This window comes from Varroa jacobsoni, unplaced genomic scaffold (assembly GCF_002532875.2).
Source record: "Varroa jacobsoni isolate VJ856 unplaced genomic scaffold, vjacob_1.0 scaffold_1222, whole genome shotgun sequence".
Taxonomy (NCBI): domain Eukaryota; kingdom Metazoa; phylum Arthropoda; class Arachnida; order Mesostigmata; family Varroidae; genus Varroa; species Varroa jacobsoni.
The window spans coordinates 45,727-65,987 of NW_019214124.1; the positions used below are offsets into that span (position 1 = coordinate 45,727).

At 40.3% G+C, this 20,261-nt stretch overlaps 1 protein-coding gene and 1 long non-coding RNA gene across 4 annotated transcripts; one reads left to right on the forward strand and one right to left on the reverse strand.

Moving 5' to 3' along the window:
* Nucleotides 1-107: 107 nt before the first annotated feature.
* LOC111267798 (uncharacterized) lies at nucleotides 108-4,149 on the forward strand. 3 transcript variants are annotated; one of them, XR_015313954.1, is made up of 2 exons: nucleotides 108-534; nucleotides 1,711-4,149. It is a non-coding gene; the product is annotated as an uncharacterized LOC111267798 (long non-coding RNA). The 3 variants fall into 3 exon arrangements; XR_002684835.2 differs by having other exon boundaries at nucleotides 108-482; nucleotides 1,711-3,591; XR_015313953.1 differs by having other exon boundaries at nucleotides 115-317; nucleotides 1,711-3,591.
* Nucleotides 4,150-9,900: 5,751 nt separating this feature from the next.
* LOC111267791 (solute carrier family 4 member 11) lies at nucleotides 9,901-19,432 on the reverse strand. Its single transcript, XM_022846288.2, has 6 exons — nucleotides 18,040-19,432; nucleotides 13,661-14,012; nucleotides 11,952-12,099; nucleotides 11,636-11,796; nucleotides 11,115-11,315; nucleotides 9,901-10,771 (listed from the first exon to the last, which is right to left on the reverse strand). The coding sequence occupies exons 1-6, from the start codon at nucleotides 19,272-19,274 to the stop codon at nucleotides 10,538-10,540; spliced, it is 2,331 nt and encodes a 776-aa protein (XP_022702023.1). The 5' UTR covers nucleotides 19,275-19,432; the 3' UTR covers nucleotides 9,901-10,537.
* Between the last annotated feature and the right edge of the window lie 829 nt (nucleotides 19,433-20,261).

The window sequence follows — 20,261 nt, forward strand, 5'->3', positions numbered from 1 at the left end:
CATACCTAGTCAAGTTCCGCTATATTTAGCGGACACCGGTTTCGTGCGTGTTTCTATTTAATGCCTTCTGTATGGTGTGTACGATGATGAATTTCTTTATAGTGAGTTTTGATATAACATTTGATTTGTCTTAAATGTATGATTCATCGCGTTTTAAGTGCGGCGTTTTTTTCGAATAGAGTTGAAGCGCGTCAATATTGCTTTAAAAAACTTCAATCGACGTGGTTCGATTTGTGATACTATGGTACGGGCGCGAAAACTTTTGGAGAAGCACGTTATTTACGGCTCCACTAGTGTACATGCGGCAGGTGAAAATGGTATATAGCTATCTCAAAATGTTGAAGCTAGTGATAATGACAACTACTTTTGACACGAAAGTTGAGTCTAAATCGCTTGCCGCTTATTTATAGTGGAGCGAAGATGATAAACTGGTAGATAAATTAAATTTGTTGTTGCAAACTTCACTCCCTCTACAGTCTCAAGTATGTTTGTTTATACTCGCATACTAAAAGTGGTTGGCATTACAATTGTCAGGTAGCTACGTCTCAATACTTTTTGGACAATACACTACTGTGCTATTGGTTATTGTTTCGTGCACGAATATATAAGTAGTAATTATTTATCGTTTTGAGCAATCTTATCGCTTTATCTTTCATAGACGTTTAGCCAATTTCATGTTTGAATCCATAACTTTCTAGTATATTTATTTGCGTTACTGGGTACGCCATGTGCATTTCTATTTAAGATAATCTGCATAAACGAAACAATTGGTACATACCACGAAAAGTTCATTCTTACTATCTGCATGATTAGATACCTAATAAAAAGACGTTGACTGAAAGTACACAATTTTTACCTGTTTTTGAACTGTTTATGACTGAATGACTGCTTATGGACGTATTAACATTTTTCATCGTACGGACTGTTTTTGCGTTTGCGAGTCAAGTGCAAATCAGAAGCGGTTCAGTGAATTTATGGAAACCAGGATAATTTTAAAATCCAATAATGTCTGAATAAAAGTTGTAACGTTTTGCTACAAAGTTTTGCATGCCATAATAGCTTCAGCGAATATATAAGTACATTGTTACTTAAATATACGTCTTTACCTCAACTAATTACAAAACTACACATCTTTCGTTAGCGGTTTCACTTCACAGTTTTCCAATTCATGTTGAGAATAGTGCCGTACTTGAAAATAGGTGGAGTCGACCACAGGGATATTCAGCTGTATGTAACTGGTTATAGAATTTGAAATAATAAACATATTTTCAAATGATTATAAAATCTAAAAAGTAAAAAAATAAAAAATAAATAAAAACAAATAAAACCTTGACTTGAAATCTTATAAAGTTCGATGGGATCCGATCCGAAAGCTTTGCGTTACTACAAGCTACGAAAAGAAATTAGATCGCCCACATTGTTCAATGCTTAATATGGCTTTTGTTGAAAACGTATGATAGAAGTATAGATCAAAATCAATAAATATGTGTCTGCTTCTATGTGTTAAAGCGGAGACCATTTTCGATGGCTTCCGAAAGTATTTTATAGAAAAATTAGCTTGGTCAAAGAATAATGGCGTTTTTTCAGATGTTTGCTTTCTTATTTGCATTAACAATGCGTGTTCGTTCATAACATTTGAAAATATTTTCTTTCTTTTTGAGCCCGCTGCATTTTCATCCTGAGTGTAAATTCTAGAGTTTGATATTTCAGGTTCAGGAAGTGCATTCTCAACGTTTATGCTACTGACAAAGTCAAAAGTTACTGATGCAGCTTCGTGTGCCGTGTGCGCTGCGGATCTCACGCCTGAAAAACCGCTCAAAGCTACTTTGTTCATTTCGAAAATGATATCTTGGTTAGGGAATGCATCTCATCCCGGTTAGTCGTCTGCTATCGAAAAAGGTCATCCAAAGGTGCCATTGAAAGAAAACAATGGGCAAGCAATTCGCGAAGTTACCGAGCTGATGAACTATATGGCTATTAGCATCCTTCTTCATTCAACAGGGTTTACTGCAGAATTGACAGTTTGGGTAGCCTAAAAATGAAGTAAAGAGCTATCGAAGATGCGGCTTCTCATTGTCCCCTACTGGAAAGGTTTTCTAGACCAAGAAATGCTTAAGAAAAAAAGATAGTTGACAAGAGCCTGTGTATGGCCCATATGAAGAGACTGTATAAGGAAACATTAAGAACTCGATGGATAAGGCAAAGTCATACTTCTTCGCTACGATGCCAGATCATGAATGGCAAAGGCCATTATACCCGCTTCATTCTAAGAACTTGATACACCCATGATATTCCGGAGACTTCAGGTTTCCGCTGACGGTTCCCGTCTCGGTCTCTGACAAATGATATTCGTAGCGGTTACACTTGATAGCTGAGAGGATTCCAAACACTCTTTGGATGAGTTACTAAACATCAAACTCGAAAGCTCCTAGCGACACGGAATAATTAAATCAGTTGAGAGCCGGCAGAAGATCGTAGGGAAAGAGAGGCAGCTTATACATAATACATAGATTTGTGGTTAGAATTCGAGTGAACGCGTCTCGCTTGATAACAGAAAAGAACGTTGTGACTTTTTGACCAACGTGCAGTGATATAATGGTAGTACGCACCCACAGAATAAGCTATAATAAATTCTATTTTATGTTGTGCGAACGGTGTGAATGTTTGCTATCTAAATAGAAAACTGAAAGCGACTTCTATTTGGGACCTACTCATCACTCAACAACGTCGAAATATCATTAGTGTTTGTTTGTGTATATATTTTATAACTACCCGATCGTTGATTACAAATGAGTCGCGTAGTTGATAGACGCTGTTCAGTAAGACAAAGTGTGGTTCTCTAAAAGAGAAACACTATAATGGCCTTACGCACTATAGTCATCTGGGCTAAAAGAGAATTCGGCATATTTATATAACGCAATTAAAACTTTATGTTATGATGCAAATAATTATTTCTGATTAAACATAGCTGCACTGTTGTTTTGAATATGCACAAACTATATAGTGAATATATAAAGAATAAGTGGATATTAACCAAGTAACCAAGTAAATTTTAAGCACTTGATGCTATTTGAAAATGTCAATAAGCGCACATGCCTCCTATTAGTGAGATGCTTATGTAAATTTTTGGTAATGATGACTTGCAGCTTTCATGGAGTTCGTTATAAAACATTATAAAATAGAACTCTATATTTGGTTGTATGTACATTTAATAGTGAATAGTACTTTTGGTTTTCTTTTGCGGCCTATGAGAAAAGGTTCTGATTTCTGTCTCATTCAAGGATTATTCAATGCGAGGTTGCTTGCGCTCCATAAAAAAATCAATATGACAGATCGTATGGCCTAGAAATTAATACAGTGCCTTTTCGGTTTTTATAAAGCGAATTTTTGGCCTGGCTCTGTTGTATTTAAGTGGTAGGCTGTCACTGAATGCTGTGCGAGAACAATTGTCCTTGATAGCACAATATATTATGTTACACCGGTTCCTTGCTGTAAGATGCGAGTCTATTAACTGTGCATAACAAATGTTATCATGTTTATGAAAATAGATAGAATAAAACTGCCAGGCTCACTGGTTTTGTAAACTCTTAACTGATTATTAATAACTATAAGCAATTTTGGAGCTTTGGAGAAGACGAATGCTTATATTAGACTGGTTATCATACTTAATCCGCAACACCCTCTGTATTCCTAAGGCTTCAACTGATCTGCTGCAGAACATTATGTGTTTGTCGTGGCGCTGAGGAGTTCACTCGTGAACTCGAATGAAACAACCAGTGTGCTACAAGCAACGACGCTTTGCAGCGATGCTACGAGAGATCGTATCCGTAGTGGTAGACATGCCTATTTCTGTCGGCTCACTAAACGTTCATTTATCCGCTATGTTTTTACTCCAAACAGACTACTGAAGGTTTTCCCTTAGTCGATTTCCGGCAACGAGCGCAGCTCTTAAAGCTTTTAGAACACCGTTACGAGAACCAGAGTGCATGCGTTTTGCCGCGTAGCCACCTGAGTCGAAACAGACTATTGCATTAATGTAAGTGAATACCTCAAGTGCTGCTCAGGTGAATGGAGCACGATTTGATGTTTGTTGATGTTTTAGTTGTTGGTAATAAACATAAATAGGTGTGTTTCTTAATATTCATTTCATTTGATGTGCCTTACGAAATGCCCTACATTGCCTTACTTCGTTGCGAACACCGTGAACGCAAAAAAATTAACTAAGGCTTCAGGTCATTTTTACAATTGCTGTTTTTTTTTTTGTCAGAGCTTTAATATAAACTTTCTGGAGTTACAAATTCGCTACATCAGTCTACAAGGGTGCCGTCGATTATTGCTTCGTTATTGCACTTAGTTGCGGCTGTTATATTGTGCTTTCGAGTAGCCTTCAGAGATAATTTAACTTCTTTCTCCACGTAGCTGAACTCTTTTGCAAAAATGATCTAGTTAAAAAATATTGCGAAAATTATATTTAAGTAAATGTCGGCGATGGGAAAGACGCCAAAGAGAACAAAAGTGACAGAAAGTAAAGTGAAAACAAGCGTAACGCCCTTCGCCCCTCCAATTGGACCATTCCCATTCTCAGCAACAGCGTTGGGACGAGTCACGCCTCCGACGTGCGTGATGTAGCAGTCCAGAGCTAAGGAAAAAGAAAAGGTTGCTTGAAGAGACGGAAAAAGAACGAACGAAAAAGAGGCGTCGCAATCGCAGCACTCGTTCTAGTAGCGGCGAAGGCAACTAGCGGCTTGTTCAGCCGTCTGTTCTATTACTCGCCAGTCCGCCACTTTTTTGCTCGCCCAAATGTTCCTGGAATGCCGAAAAATTCCAGTTGCTGGCGGGCCGACGGGCAGGCCGGCAGCGACGACCGACACCCAAGCTCGTAACGAAGGCTGGCAGGAGAAAGCAGATGAAGATAAAATAAAACTGGCGAAGGTGGTAGCAGGCATGGGACACCTCTCCACGATCGCCTTTCTTATCGTTACTCTTTACCACTCATGTGGTAAGGACATCGGCGAAGGCCGTATAAGGTTAGAAGGTTGGAGTAAGGCAATCGTGGACTCTCCGGTAATAATAACCGGGTGAGCAGGATGGAGTAGGGGCAGTTCCTCCAAAAGCTTGAACTGAGCGATTGAACAGGACTTACCCCGATATCAGGAAAGGCAGCAAAGAAACCAGCCGGATCTAGGAGCCCAAAAAGGTGATAAAAGGGAACAAGGGGAGGGCGCAGGCAAAGGTTGAAGGGGTCCTGGGTGGAGCTAGAACGGCCGTGTAGCGAGTTTGCGATAGCTTTCAGAGTTGAGTGAAGGGAGAAAAACGCTAAACGAGAGAAAGACGGATGTGCCCAATATCTCTCCCTTGTCCCCCGCTTACACGCCTTCTTCCTGTTTCGCCGGATCCTGCTTTAGGTAGGATACCAGCAGATCTCACTCCTTAGTCTGCTTTTTTCTATACTCTGACCGGCTTCGTTCGGCCTTTTGCCACTCTAACCTCCAAAGTGGCCGTCCGTTCGAGTCCTAGCAATAGCCTTTGCGACACCGAGCAGATTACAAGGTGGCAAAACTCGGCGGCTGCTCTTTCAGTTGCTCTACCGTAGCTCCCTACCCTGACTGGCTGGCCCGGAAGTGAGTCTCCTGAAGGGGCACAAGGACCGACACAGCGACAGCTGCCCGGTCCTGCTGGGTGTCAAGCCGGCTCGTTTTCGTCGGCGTTTCTTCTTTTTTTCACATGTTCCACACGAAGATCCACCTACTGTGCGTATACGTGGTGTATTGCAAAGTGATGCCCAGATTGCTGGGACGCTGAAATTGTTGTCGACGTGTCGTGTGTCGCCGATGCTGCTGGATCTATGTCGTCCGAAACGAAAACGACGACAACGACAAAAACAACAGTAACGGCGCCAGCTTTAACAGCAACTATAGCAGCAGTAAGAACACCAGCCAGTGCGTCAACGCTGCCACTATCTGAAAGTTGCGACGGTTCGGAAGTCTCTACGAGCAGACGTTCTCGGCAGAGCAGACGTAGAGGGGGGCAATTTCAGCTGAAGCGTTTTGTTTGGATGGTGGATGGGAAGCTGGGGTCAGGTTTTCGGTGGAGTAAAAGTGTAGAAGTTCAAGGTGCCGAGAAAGGATGGGCGGATGTTAATTGCGAGACAAACGAGAACGGCAAAGCAAGTTGAACGGGAGAACAGCGACGTGGTGGAACGGCACAAGATTGAAAGTGAGAAATTCCGTGGAACACGGCGCAGCGCGGCCCTGAAAATAGCGAGCAAAACTATTGTGTGATGCAGAGGTTCTGCTGGAGAGCGGAAAAAGTTTAGAGTAAGTGGCCTGAAAAAAAATTGTGTTACATCAGGAACGCTGTTTAATGAAATAACATAGATAAATGAAAGCATTTCACCACTTTCATAGAACCAGGTATTGGCTCCGATAGTGAGGCATCGGAAAGATTGATTTAGAACTTTGTTCGGTAATTTTTTTCAATACTCTCTGGGTAATTTTAATAATTCTAGGGTTATGAAATAAGCGATTTCCGCTTGCGAGTTTAAGCTTTGTTGTTAGAATTTACAAAATAGATAACGGCACTTTTTATGTAGATTTGCAGATCTGAGAAAAACGCCTACACATAGTCAGTCAGCTTATTTTTTTCATCATTATTTTCTCAACTAGAACTATTTTAAGTTACTTGTACATTTAGTACATAACAAATGAAATATTAAAATACGAGACGCATGAAGGTTGTATATGTGGTTAGATAATTCGATTAAGTTCAGTTTCTAGACTAATAGCACATATGTATTTAACGGTCGCCATGTTCTGAGACCGCAGTCTTGTTTAGCTGTAATGTCCAAATTTGACTCATTTCAAATTCGATATGAATTCGGTGTGAACTTGATTTTGTTGAAGTTTCTTTGTATCTCTATAATCTCGAAGTGATTAATATCATGAAGGTTTCCGAAGAAAACCCGTCTGATGGCCGATCAGATGTCAGACAATGAAATGTCTTTTTTTCACAATAGAACAAAGCTCCATATCAGTATACAGGTATGCAGATACGTGTACAAAATGGTTATTGCAACGATATGCGGTAGTTCGAATAAAACCATTTCGATTTATCCGACTGCCCACTTTGTCCTTTTTAGCTATATCAGTTTCCAAGGGTCCTTTTTCGGCCAACAGCGGGCGTCCTGTCTTTTTATTTTCATCCTGTCTTTCCCTACCTACATTTGGAAGATGAGTCGCGAACTAGATCCCCTTCCGGTTCTACCAGAATACCTTCTTCCAGTCCCATTTTCCCTGCCGCTTGGCCATCATTTCCTTTCCGAAACGATTTGCTATTCGCTTTTCGTTCTCGGCACTTTTTCTTTACCAGTCGCCGTCGTCGTTTGCTAGTAGTCTCGTTCGATAGACATCTAGAGTCTGAACCCGGAGACTCGGAACTTGGGTTCTGAGCCAGCTAGCACTTCGCTAAGCGACTTACCAGCTACCCACAGTTGCTTTGAGATTTTCTCTCTATCACTGCCATTCCCTCTGTAATTTTTTTATCGGTGTGCAAATCAATCCCATCGCCAGAATAAGTGACAGCGTGCTCTCAAGCGATTTCCTCCGATTGTCTCCTGCTTCTCCGTCCGAATTGTTTTGATTGTTCTAAATAGGACCGGCAGCGAGTGAGACAGTGCTAGCCCAATTTGTGATCCGTGAAAGAAAATAGGTCAAATAATAGCTTTTTCCCCAATTTTATTTTAGGTATAGTGTCTCTATAAAATGCAAAAAAAAATCTCTTTATTCTTTTACATCCATGTCGTTTTCAGCTCTGACGATGAGTAGCGATAGCGACGTTAAAAAAGCTAGAACGTACGGCGAGTACAAATAAATTTATAGCTGGTAATCAGAAAAATTATCTATAATAAATTAGGTTGTGTATGTATGTACGACCAAGAAATAGGATCGGTACGTGTTGTGCATGGGCGCCTATGTGGGCGGACTATCAATTATTTCTCGGTAGACATATAAAATTCAGTATGATCGACAACAACAATTGATTATATCGTTATTCGAAAAGTATCCTTCTGGATGAGGTTCGTGCTCGCCAGCTGGGCCTTCATAGTAACATTGGATAAAACCTAAGACAGTTTTCCTAGTATTAGGTACTACCTGTTTATTGGCACATCTGCTTAAGGAAAGTTTGTAATTTGGATCAAACAGGCTTACATATAGTTATGAGTTCGAAACAACGAACAATATTTCACTATAAAAAAATCTATTTTTTATAAACTGAAATATCGCTTAGTGCGAGCTATATGAACACGTGCACTTAAACCTAATTTGCAATTTAAAATATTGAGGAGATCAATCAGAGGAATACATTTGTGCGCTCAAGTGGTCATTTCAAGCGGTTTTCTATGAACAGAAATGGAAAAGTAAATAAATGTACATATTCTTAGCAGATCATGTGGAATTTTCAGGGGAAGTTCTTTCTAGTCGAAGCGAATAGCTTTTTTAGTGAATAGGGCTCGCTTGATTAAAGGAGAGCATAAAAAAAAAAAAGGAATTAAGTTATCTCATACATAAAGATTACCACCAGTTTGACTATGCTGTAGGATGACGAACATCATGAAATTTACGAACAGTTGATACTTCCAGGGTATACTCAATTCTTTTATCTTGTTGAGATATATCAAAAGGTGCGTACCCTGATCTACTGCGTGTGACGCGGCCACGGAACGTGTGGGCATCTTACGCTGATAGAAGCTGAAGGAGATAGCGAAAAATAGGAAACTATCAAAATATTCTCTCGCCTCGCATCATTTAATTTGAAAACCATTATATCCATAAATTCTCTCACTGGCTTCTCAGTGACGAGATGGGTCCTTTTACGCCTATTTCGGTTAGTCACACGATAGGGAACTCATGCTCTCCAAAAATAGGCTCCTTGACGCCGTTGTTTCAATTTCCGTAAACATGATCAGGGAAAAGCCCTGCCAGGAGCGTCAAGGGGCTACGAAACGTGAAAAAAACATTCTTTCACCCGATAGTGGTCCTTGCTTGCGCTTATCGACCTCACATCGGATACGTCGACGCGTGCACGTAACGTCAAAGCGATGCTAAAGCTTTTTTCTTGAATTTCGTTTTCTTTCGCGCAACTCAAACGTTTTCATCTTTTATATCTGCCTTTTGTATTGATGCCTATCATTCTCTTCCGTGTAAGTTTCCCTCACTGCCAATCTTTTAAGTGATAGCTCGCCTCCTTAAACGAACGAATAGCAGACGAGTCGCCACCTTTCGAGCAGCGTGCCTCATGAAGAACTGCTTTCCTTGGCTTTAGAACCCTATGGTGACGTCCATTTTCTCTGATCTTCGTCCCTTTTCCTTGAACTAGTAATACCTTGGATCAGAAGCACTGGTCAACGGGGGACGGTGGGTGGCAGCAAAACATAGATGATGGAAATCATTTATCATCGATGTATTTCTGTAGGTTGAAGAATAAGTGGAACAGGAAGAGGGCCGAAGGTCGGAAACTTGGCTGTCTTTGTTACAGGAATATACTTCAATGTTCAGAATACAAAGGATAAGAACGAGATTACGGGTTCCTCATGGAAAATTTTGGGCATACATAAGAAGTGCAAGTGAGTGGAAGAATAGAGGATTTTTGAATACAGTATACTAACATAGCTTTTATCAGCCATTGTCGCGATTTCAGTCTTTCCCGCAAGTTCATTAGATTGAGTGTATGCCTGGATTAGTTAATCATACGTTACAATGAGCCGTAGATATATGGCGTATACTTTCCTTGCCACGTTAAAACTATTTGTGGCAAGTTAAGCCAACAATTTTGCCGATAAACGTGCGGTTGTTAAGCAAATGGGAAACACACTCTGATTTTACAATTAAGCACACGTTTAAATACAAACAAATGTATCATCATCCAGTTGTGTAGAGACCGTCTTTAAAATTCGTTTTATTCTATAACTTCCATTTACGAGCTACGCATGCAGAGAATTTAAGATTATGTTACTAATCGATCACTTATACATATTTTATATAATATATGTATATATACGTTTATCATACACAGCACTTGCTGCTTCAGGAAAACAGAATACTTAGGTGAAGAAGCATAGTTCTGAAGCACAAGAGCCATGTTTTAATAGATAGTCAACTTTATGTTTCGAATCTCACAGCCGGTATCGCCGTTACGCATCCTATCAGGCGTCCAACAGAAACCTGACCAAAACAACGTTGGTAAGTAATTGAACCTACTGATTTCTGTCTGTAGACTCGTGGTGTGATATGTGACGTTTATATCATATATTTATATCAATGTGTGTCCGTTCTTTTTGTTAAGGTTCTTTTAATACACACCGAAAAATGTCACATATAGATAAGGATTTGTATTATTGTAGCCCTTAAAATATATAAAATTATAATATTATTGGTAACTCTAATAGATTCGTGAATGTGTAGGATAACGCAAACTGGAGGCTTCGTATACAGAAGAGCTAAACGTGTAAACCAGAAACACCGCTAGAAAATTTGCTAAGTTAGTCTTCTTTGCTGTCTAAATATTTCAGGTAGCGTCGGTCCACTATGAGCGGTATGAGGAGCTGGCGAACTGCCAACATTGCCACGATGATTGCTGGGAATGCCATCGTTAGATACGGCCAGGGAGAAAAGCCGATGACACAAAAAATAAAAAGTTGTACTAACTGACAGCACGTAAATACGTGAAGTGACCTTTGAGTACAACGGCGCACGTAATGACAAGGCGGATACGACTGAAATGTTGAAACACGAGCCGAAAAATGAGTATGTTAGAATGCTGCACATACACATAGATATCATATACCAAGTATAATAATAAGGTGATTATTACACTATTACTGTACCAAGTATTATATCATCCCCTTTTCACAACTGAGTTGACGACACGCACTGCACGTAATAATTATCCAACTGGCATGCTGCGATTCGGTCAACTAATGTAATTATCTTAATAAAACACAAATCATAAATAATCACAACAGTGGCATAGCCAAATCAACACAGTTAAAAATATACGTCTATACCTATCTGTAATAGGAAAATAACAGTTAGAGCAGCGATTGGGTAAGATCCTACCCTTTGTTCGGTTACGAAAAGAAGGAGTCGTTTGAAAAACTGGTTTGACCGAAGTGAAGAGATAGCCATGAAGAGAAAAAGTCCATCGAGAACCGCCGTTGGAATATATCCCAATGGATGCGGCAAGAGCAGGATCGAGAAGCCCAGTAGGATGTGGGCCACCAATGAAGTTACCCGGGTCTCGCGAGACTTCATCACGATCTGCGTCGTAGGTGAGCATTTGAAACATAACAACTATGATTACGTACTATCTCTTTCAGCCAACTGATACAAGTGAACTGCATGAGTTACCCGCATGAATTCTGTTCGTCTATATCGAGAAGAATTTTTTTCCTCACCCTTTTGAAGCTGACAGCAAAAAATTTTTGCTCTATTTTCGCTATTTATTATAAAATGATTAGTAGTCTAAAGCTAAAAATCAAACAAGCAATGGTAAATTAACCGATTAGATCATCTTAATGATTATATTGATATGATGATTATTCTTTGTACTGCACGTGCAAATCTAGACTGTTACGCACGTGCTGCACATAGCCTTCGACGACGCGTTCCTCCGAATCAGATAATGCTCGAGCATGGAGCGGCGAATGCGGCAGTACCCCGTGCATCCATGGAAGGCCAACAATTGAGAGAAACGCGTTTAAGACTGCAACTACCAGTATGTCCCAGTCGTATGCTGTACCTGTATAGCCATCAGTAACACACAGCGTCGATTTGGATAGCATTCGCTTTTTGCACTAAAATAGGCCCAGTTATTATATATTTTTTTATGCTATGCGATAGTAATAGACAAACTACAGCCTATTATTGCTAGTCTAACATGTGGTAGCTGTGAACCTTTCTTTAGCTTGTGAACTGCTGTCTCGACCATTGCTGCGGAGATGTTTTGGTCCATAACGAACAGGAGGGAAAGTGCAAAACCAAGCCCGATTGAGATAAGCAGTGGTAAAGTATCTATCGATTCAATGCGGGCAACTGTGAAAATCTGGAATAATCGTAAAGCCGTTAGAAAATGATTTAATTGTATCACTAACTTTGAAAAATTTGAATTCACTATAATCGAAAGCAACGTGGCAGGCAAAATGTGAAGCTTTTGATTGAAGGGGAGAGGTAAAATACATGGAATAGGCACATACGTATGCTCGGCAAATGTCACGATCCAAGTTAATATATCTTTTAATAGCTAATAACATATTTTTGTGTACGTTGAGCTTTTATAAATTTGTTTATATGTGTCGTAGGGTAATATCGAACAAGAGACTGAATTTTGCAATCTATCAAAGTGAAGAAACGAGCAAATTCTACATACACCCACTTCATATCTAATACATATATAAGTCGATAAAGTATATAAGTCAATCGTAATTGGTATTAATTGTCCGTGTCAACCAGACAGCTAATAACAAATACGACTGGCTAGCTTAAATTTGGGACTTCCTTTAACTTATTCTGTCTTGAAGGTGTTCATAGTGACATAAATTAGTCTGAACTAGCACAATTTTGTTAATTCAACCCTGAGCGTTTTTCGCGCATTTTTTGAGCTGTCCTTCAATACCGGAAGTAGATAAAGAGAAAACAAAAAGAACACTAAAAGTACGTCAACCAAAGCACAGTAGATGTTGCTTTAAATGAATAGAATAAATAAATAAATAAGATGTAAATACTAAATAAGCTTTAAATAACGATGACTAAATTAGACTTGTGATTCACACGAATGACGCGTGCCATGTTCCAATAGGGAAGTGAAGTTCCAGATGAGAAGCATCGATGTATTTTTCCATAGAATTTAGATCTTTATTCCCGGCTCGATAATTGTGCTCGTTATATCCTTTAGGCATACTTAGGCGTAATTATATCCTTTATATATCTCTGGTAAGTGATGCGCTACCCTCAAAGAGCTATGTTTCTTATTACCTCGGATGATAAATATATCCTTAAATATTAGGTGGTTCTTTTCTGTGGAGCTTTTGTTTCGAATGCTTACGTTGTCATTACTGGCCATCTACTCGTTCGCGGAGACTGTCAACGTACCGACAAAGCGCTTAGATGTATACTAATGAGGATTAGAATTACCATCTGAAACGTCGCGTGTAGCAGTGTAGCGCGACATTTTGCCAGCAGTATTGGTGTGTTCCATTTCGAACTCCATCTCCTCTGTGAGTGCCGTGCAGTAATAGTACTACGGTACTTCACTGATTTATTCATCTGAGCTACCAGCTTGCCAGTAACCGCTCATATAACCTTAGATTTGTGACTATTAATAAAACGAACCTTATCATTGAAACGAAATACTTTGGAGATGCAGGTTACTCAATGTTTTCACTCCAGGTGTTGAAACTATATTAGGTTGAGATTTTTTTGGCAACCTACGGAAACGTGCAGATCTGATAGCTCTCGGTATATAGGGCATCCTAAGAACGGAGGATGATTTCATAGTGAAAATTAGGCCGAAACTACTCGCTCGCTACCCAACGTTTTGTGCCTCGTTTGGAGTGTTTGCATCTAGTATTACCGTTAGGGATACTTCGAAACAGGGTTGAACTTACCCAACCATCGTTGTCGTCTCTAAAGTCGTTAGTGGGTAGTTCCGGAAAGATGAAAACCCCAACTAGTGAAACAGCAATCACAGCTAACGGAAGTGCATAATCCGAGAGCAGTTCACGTAGTTTCGGTGAGAGGTACGGCGTTCGGGTGAGATTGGACAAGGTGAGACCTAACCAGAGCGTTGCCAGCATGAGGATAATAAACAGAAGTGATACTTCGCGACGGCACGGACCTACGCTATCAGCGAAACCACCCACTCCGGCTTGTTCAACCAGAACGCCCAATGATGATCTTCCAAGTCCGCTTACCTCATACGCGGATGAAGAGCGATTGAGTTGGCACGGACTGTAGTATCTAGATACGCGACCCACCACCGTCAGTTGGTTGAACGTCAGGCCATGGGGGTGACGATGATGATGATGGTAGTTGTAGGGTTGCATGGACAAGAGAGTGACAAAGAAAAGGCACAAGAGAGGAAAGGCTTCTTATTGTTAGTATCGACACTAACACAGAGTCACTGGGGCCTACAGGATAGAGCCCCTACGCAGCAATCTCTAATAGAAGAGCTTGATCGCCTGACCCACCCGACTCGTCAGCCAGTAAATAGCGCGTTGCCTCATTGCCTAGTCACAGGATTGCCGCCTCATAGCCCACTGCAGATACTGTCTATAACGAAAGAGGGCTGATGACGAAAGATTAATATAATCTTCTAAAAATAAGGTGATTGCAAGGCCTGAAATACAAAAGCCCCAGACAATGGTAAAGCGGCATCAGAGCTACGGAGGCGCCGTGCATCGCGGATTAGTTTCTAACTCTATCTGCCCTTGATATAGTAAAAATGAGAAACTAATTTTCACGTTTCACGCTCATATGATCCTACTTTTGTGTAGCGGGTTGCAGAACCCACTGAGTGACATCGATACCAAAACTGAGATTACGGATCCAACATGTAGCTGAAATTATCCTCTAACACAATGCAAAGTCTTTCTAAGGAAAAAATCCCATCGATTTTAGTTTTGTAGACACCGTTTGATACCGGCCGCGGCATTATCGCTTGAACTTGTTCTTCAAGCCAACAAACTGACTTCAGTTTTTACTTCTCCCATTACAGCTGTCAAATTTCCCTCAAATCCCTCCACAGCATGAACGTCGTGATATATACTGCCCATAGCAAAGCAATTCCGCGGTATAGCAGAACACGTGTTACAAAACCAGTCTAATGCGAATAAGTAAATAAATAACGTGCATCTTGTAGCATACTATGGTGACGATAAGCTTTGTGGGAAAGTGTGCCTGTTTACTCATTCGTAAAGGCAAAGAGCTGGTGGTAGATTAGGGCCATGTACAGTTCAAAAAATAGGATGAAAACAGCTCAATCAAAATGAAACATGGAAAAGAGAAGACCAAAAGTGGGAAAGTCAACTAGCAGTCATAGTAGAGGAGCAGTCATCTTTTTATTACATATTGCTGATACTCGAGCCTTTGAACATTCTTCAGTCTACATAAGTCAATAGAAGTGCCCATGACCGCATTAGCCGATGCGTGTCGTATTTGCAAATGATATTCATATTAGAAACACTCAGTAATTATTGATTATATGAAACATATTTACTCCCCTTTTGTAATCTAGGCACTTGTCCATACCAGGACATGTGCCAAACTGCCGCCAACATGGTCGAATATGGGGTCGTTTATCATAGAATGCTGCGGAGAAAGAAAACGTCGGTTTCTACGGCATATTTTTCAAAATCGAACGTGAGTGGGAAATTCCTGCCATATGCTCGTTATTGAATCCGCAGAGGCCACGCGTAACTCCCAAGTGCGGTAAATCACGATAAGTACCACCCCTCGTAAAAAGCAACGAAATAACTCACGTATACGCGCTAATTGTTCTAAAAGTTTTGGACGTCTCGAAGGACCAAAAATGACAAGTGAAAAGAAGGTTTAATTGGAAAGGATCTTGCTCAAAGGGGATGGACGTGGCGACTGACGATCCAACTCAATGCGTGCCAAGCATAATTCAGTTCATTACTCTTTCGGATATTCCCGGTTTTAGTCATAGAAAATCAATAAAAGACAGGCAGGTAGCCACAGCTAAGCATAGCGCAAGTTTGAGAGGTGTAGAACGATCATCGAGTACCCGGATGTCCACTAACGGTTTTTCCAAAAGCATGCCAATATGTTTTACAACATCGATTTTGATGCTTCGGCAAAAAACGCTTGCCTTCAGTTTTTTAGGCTCAAGAAGAAAATTAGATACGTAATTTGCGAGACGCTCGTGTTACGACTGAGATCATAACTGTATGATTATAAGAACTGTGATACCGCTTTTTAGGAAAGATTCAGAGAGGCTTGAGGGGCGTGAAAGTCGCCATTTTCGATTGTCAAACGGGCATATTTTTGCTGAAGCTGCCTATTTAGTAGAGCCGGCAGCTGTACTGTTACAACATGGGAACTATTGAAGAAAACTTAAAAGCATCTCTGGCCAAAAACAATGTACTTTTCTGCATATGGAACGAGTATGAGTTTCTAAAAAATTCAAATATTGTTGCACCAGCTGTGTCACAGATCTTATAAAGGTTACTGTTGTATGCCTTGCATGTGACGGATATCCTGGTCAAAATGAGAACTCAACAATATCTTTCATGGTCTTATTTTAGTTAAAGAATCACCCGTCTGAGTAAACACAGAAAGTGCAGCTGGTCTTCCCGACTGTTGGCCATTCTTTCTTAATGATAAATCAAGTGATCGGATACACTTAGAGGACCGTTAAAAGCTACACGATTATCATCGTTAACGAAGAATACCATAATACTTTTGAAAACCATTTGATAACGGTGAAATTTGGTGACACTATAGATGATCTTAGAGAGACGGCGATGCAGCGTTTTTTAAGCTATTTTATTTTATTATTTAACCTATTTTAAGCTAATAGAATAAAAAAAAGTAATCTTTGTAGGCAGCGGCGCCAGCTTTGTGGGTTAGGAAGGTGACAGTTATACTGTAGGGTCTGATGCCTTCAAGTCGTCTTTGAAGCGGGTAAGAGGTCTTTTCCTTCTCCACCTTTAGAAAACTTCTGATCTTTCGCCAACAAATCAACGAGAATGAGACGATGTTAAGCTCTTTTCGAGGTAAGGTACGAGTCGATAAAGACCCTTAGCTACGATGGCAGGCCTTTGCACGAATTGGCAACGAACAGCGTTCAAAATGGCAGTAGCTCTGATAACACATGCATGTAGGCCAATTACGCGTAGTTTACCAGTATCCTGAAATCTGTAATAGGGGCCATTATATACGCATTTTTGCGTCTCAAAGTTGTCCAACTGAAAAAAGCATACTTTTTACAAGACGCACCACGAAATCCGGATTTCTTAAGTGTGGAACATAACTGATGATGGCCTTTTATATTAGAGTGTAATGGAGCAATTGCTATATATCAGGCAAATAAACTTGTTCTCTCAAAATCTTCTAAATATAAATATAAAATATATAAAAATAAATAATGAGTTTTGCTATATATATATATATATATATGTGCGCACTCATATATAAACACACGAAATTACATTTCGAAATGGAAAATCATTGAAATAAATCGAAGTTATTATCTATCGTTTTTAAAAGTAACAGCCCCAATGCATTTTATGATAGCAGATGCAGAGTACAGTCAATTAGCGCGCAACTGGTTACAAATAGGAAAATTTGATTAATATTTAAGGACGTTATAGCAAGCACACTTCGCTAACATTTGTTTTCTGTTTTACAATCTTCGAATCAAGTTAACGACGTCCTTATTAAGTCACAGGATCTAATGGAACACCCTACGCGATAGTAAATAATTAATATCGAGAGCTGTGGCGGGAGCCTACCCATCTTAAAGTCCATCAGTGTTAACCCTTGTCGACTTTGATGTATTTCAATAAAGTATAAAGATCTAATACTGAATGTTGCATGATAGCATATACCACAGTCCAACACGAAGACGTAGCAATGGTTGCTCTTTTCGGTCCGCCTGTGACCTATTCTCTTGCCGAGTTGTGACTCGTGATAAACGACGGATCTTCTACAATAATCGCAGACAGTCTTATTAATGGAAGGATGAAATTCTATTGACGAAACATCGCCCTAAAACAAATGTACAGCCGCAATGGCTTATAATTCTTGTTTTCCGGACTAGTGCAGGTGTTCCTGGTCAGAATTACGTGCTGCGACCTTGGGGATGAGAGAGATTGTTGCCAGCAATGACGCAGGACTTCCATCGAGACAAGTTGACCCTCTGTGAGCTCTATGAAACACAGCAGTCCACGGCACGTGAGCGCTATTTCAGAAAAAAAATCACACAGAATATGTAATACAAGGAAGTTTCGGACACGAAACAAACCTTTGAAAGTTGTGGTAAACGTCTTTTCCCGCATCTACAAACAACGCAATGGTGATAAACAACGAAAATATCTCTTCAGTCGAACGTGTATACCACTGCGTTATCCGGGAGACGTCGAAAACCGCATAGAGTGCAAGGAAGGCGCAACAGAAGAATCCCACACAGGCGTACATCACTCCGAAATCAGTTTTCCATTCTTGGCTTATACTGTGCACGATTTTTACGAACAGTGAAAGCGGCGCCGTAGTCATCAAAATGACAAGCGGTTGGCCACTGATCAAAGAAAAATATAAACCTCCGATCACCTGACTGATAAGCGTTTTCCGGACGTTCAGTCGACCATCGGTATTGGTGTTATTCAGTGTTCCGAACGCGATCACCGGCAGTAGAATGCTGAAGTAGAGAAACAGCGTAGTGGATATCGTCTTATAGATCGAGCGTTGGTCTCTAACGCTATCAGTGAAATCTGACAGATAGTGGGGAAGTCGCCGTCGAAGATCCTGAATAATTCCTCGAAATGGGTAAAATTTAGACTTCGCTGGTGGTTCGAAATCGCCATCTGTTGTCGGGGTTTGAAAGAGGACAAAATTATCTAAATCAGTTAGAATTCTTTTAAAGTCGGCCTCTGTTTTAGCTTCGTCGATGAGTCGATGACGTATTGATGGGTTAGACAGTAGCGTCGCGAATGTTCGTAATACCTCAAGTGGAGTCTTCGTAGCCTTGGTATTAAGTGGTGTTACTGCCGCAACGATGAAATAAACCCGCTCTGCGGTTGAACCAAAATTGACTGGAGTAGCTAAGCGACACACGCCAATGTGGCGGCTGTTGATCGGTACAACGCAAGGGATGCACAAAAAGCTGCTGTTAAACACCATAAAGTGGTTGTCGCGTTGATCGCATGACACTGACACAAGTGAATCGGAAATAACATTACCGCTATTAGCGAAACAGACACCCTGTAACGCAAAATTAACCAGCTTCGAATTCCCGCTTAACATTTTGTTAAGTAGTAATTCCATGATAATGACTAAACTGTTCTCATGGATGTCCATGATAACCGAGATTTCGGACGCGAGGTCCCGGGCAGCGCGCACTTCCGAATCGAAGTCCCGTAAAGGCACCTTTCTAAGAGACTTGTGTACAAGAAGCTGAGTCTTACCAACCAAGGTTTGAATACCTGCTGTTCTATCTGGATCATTACTTTCATCGGTACTACAATTTTGGTCGGGAAACATAATAACTGTTATAGCTGTGGTACAGCAGGTCACGATTGGCCAAGAAAAATGTTCAGCCGGCTACCAAAATGTTGCCCCTGCTACTCGCTAGAGGTCGATGCGTAGGAGCTTTTATGTTTCGAGTTTTACGTCCGGCGTCGCCATTAGCCATTCCATCAGACATGTAAGAACTGGCAGGAAGTAAATTTAATCTCTGTCGTTATTCTTTTATGACACGGTTGCTCACTTAGATTACGACTTTAATCTTGGTAGGCCATATCATGGCATGATACATCAGTCATGATGTTTCCATGCAGTTTGTTGTAGCATTACTCCTCGATTGGATTGTCTATTATAGACACTACTATACGTGATGTAAATACCCGATTAGCTGCGTTCAGATCTGATGTAGAGTATGTTGCAAGAACGATACAACCTAAAACTGTGTAAATGTGTTGTGTTCACATAATTAACTATAAATCTTAAGTTCAAGTTTTGCTCTAATATACACATAACTAAAAAAAATCGGTGGTCTTCCGAGTCAGTCAAAGCTGAAATTTCGAACGATGGAAGTATCAACCCGTGGAAGCCGTTGCACGTAAGAGCCATTTCAATGTATATGGAAGCTTTAATAAAACATAGACAAAAAAATAAGAGAAATTAAATTCTATCAAGTTGGATGGTTCTGATTATAATGTTTAAATATGGCTCAAGATGGATACAGGCACCGTACATTTAGATAATAGAAGTAATTTCAACAACCATAATTTTGAAAGAAATATGCCTTTCAACACATATAGTCGTAAAAATTGCTATTAATATAATACCATGGTTGATAAATATCGTCCCCCCATAATTGATTACGATTGATATCACTGACCTATCAGCTAATGGTGACCACCTCTCGTCACGGTACCGGTCGTTACTAGCAATAGTTTACCATTTACTCGGTCACACGCTACTAGCTGGTGGCTAAAACTGTTACCTTACGAAAAAAAACCGACACAT

Bases quoted from the DNA above. Each gene is read 5' to 3' on its own strand.
- LOC111267791 (XM_022846288.2), bottom strand. From the start codon at position 19,274: ATGTTTCCCGACCAAAATTGTAGTACCGATGAAAGTAATGATCCAGAT. The intron at 11,316-11,635 runs GTGCGTAACAGT...CCTACGACGCAG, and splicing joins TCGAAGGCTATGTGCAGCAC to ATCGTGATGAAGTCTCGCGA. The intron at 10,772-11,114 runs GTAGGATCTTAC...TCAACATTTCAG, and splicing joins TTTTCGTAACCGAACAAAGG to TCGTATCCGCCTTGTCATTA.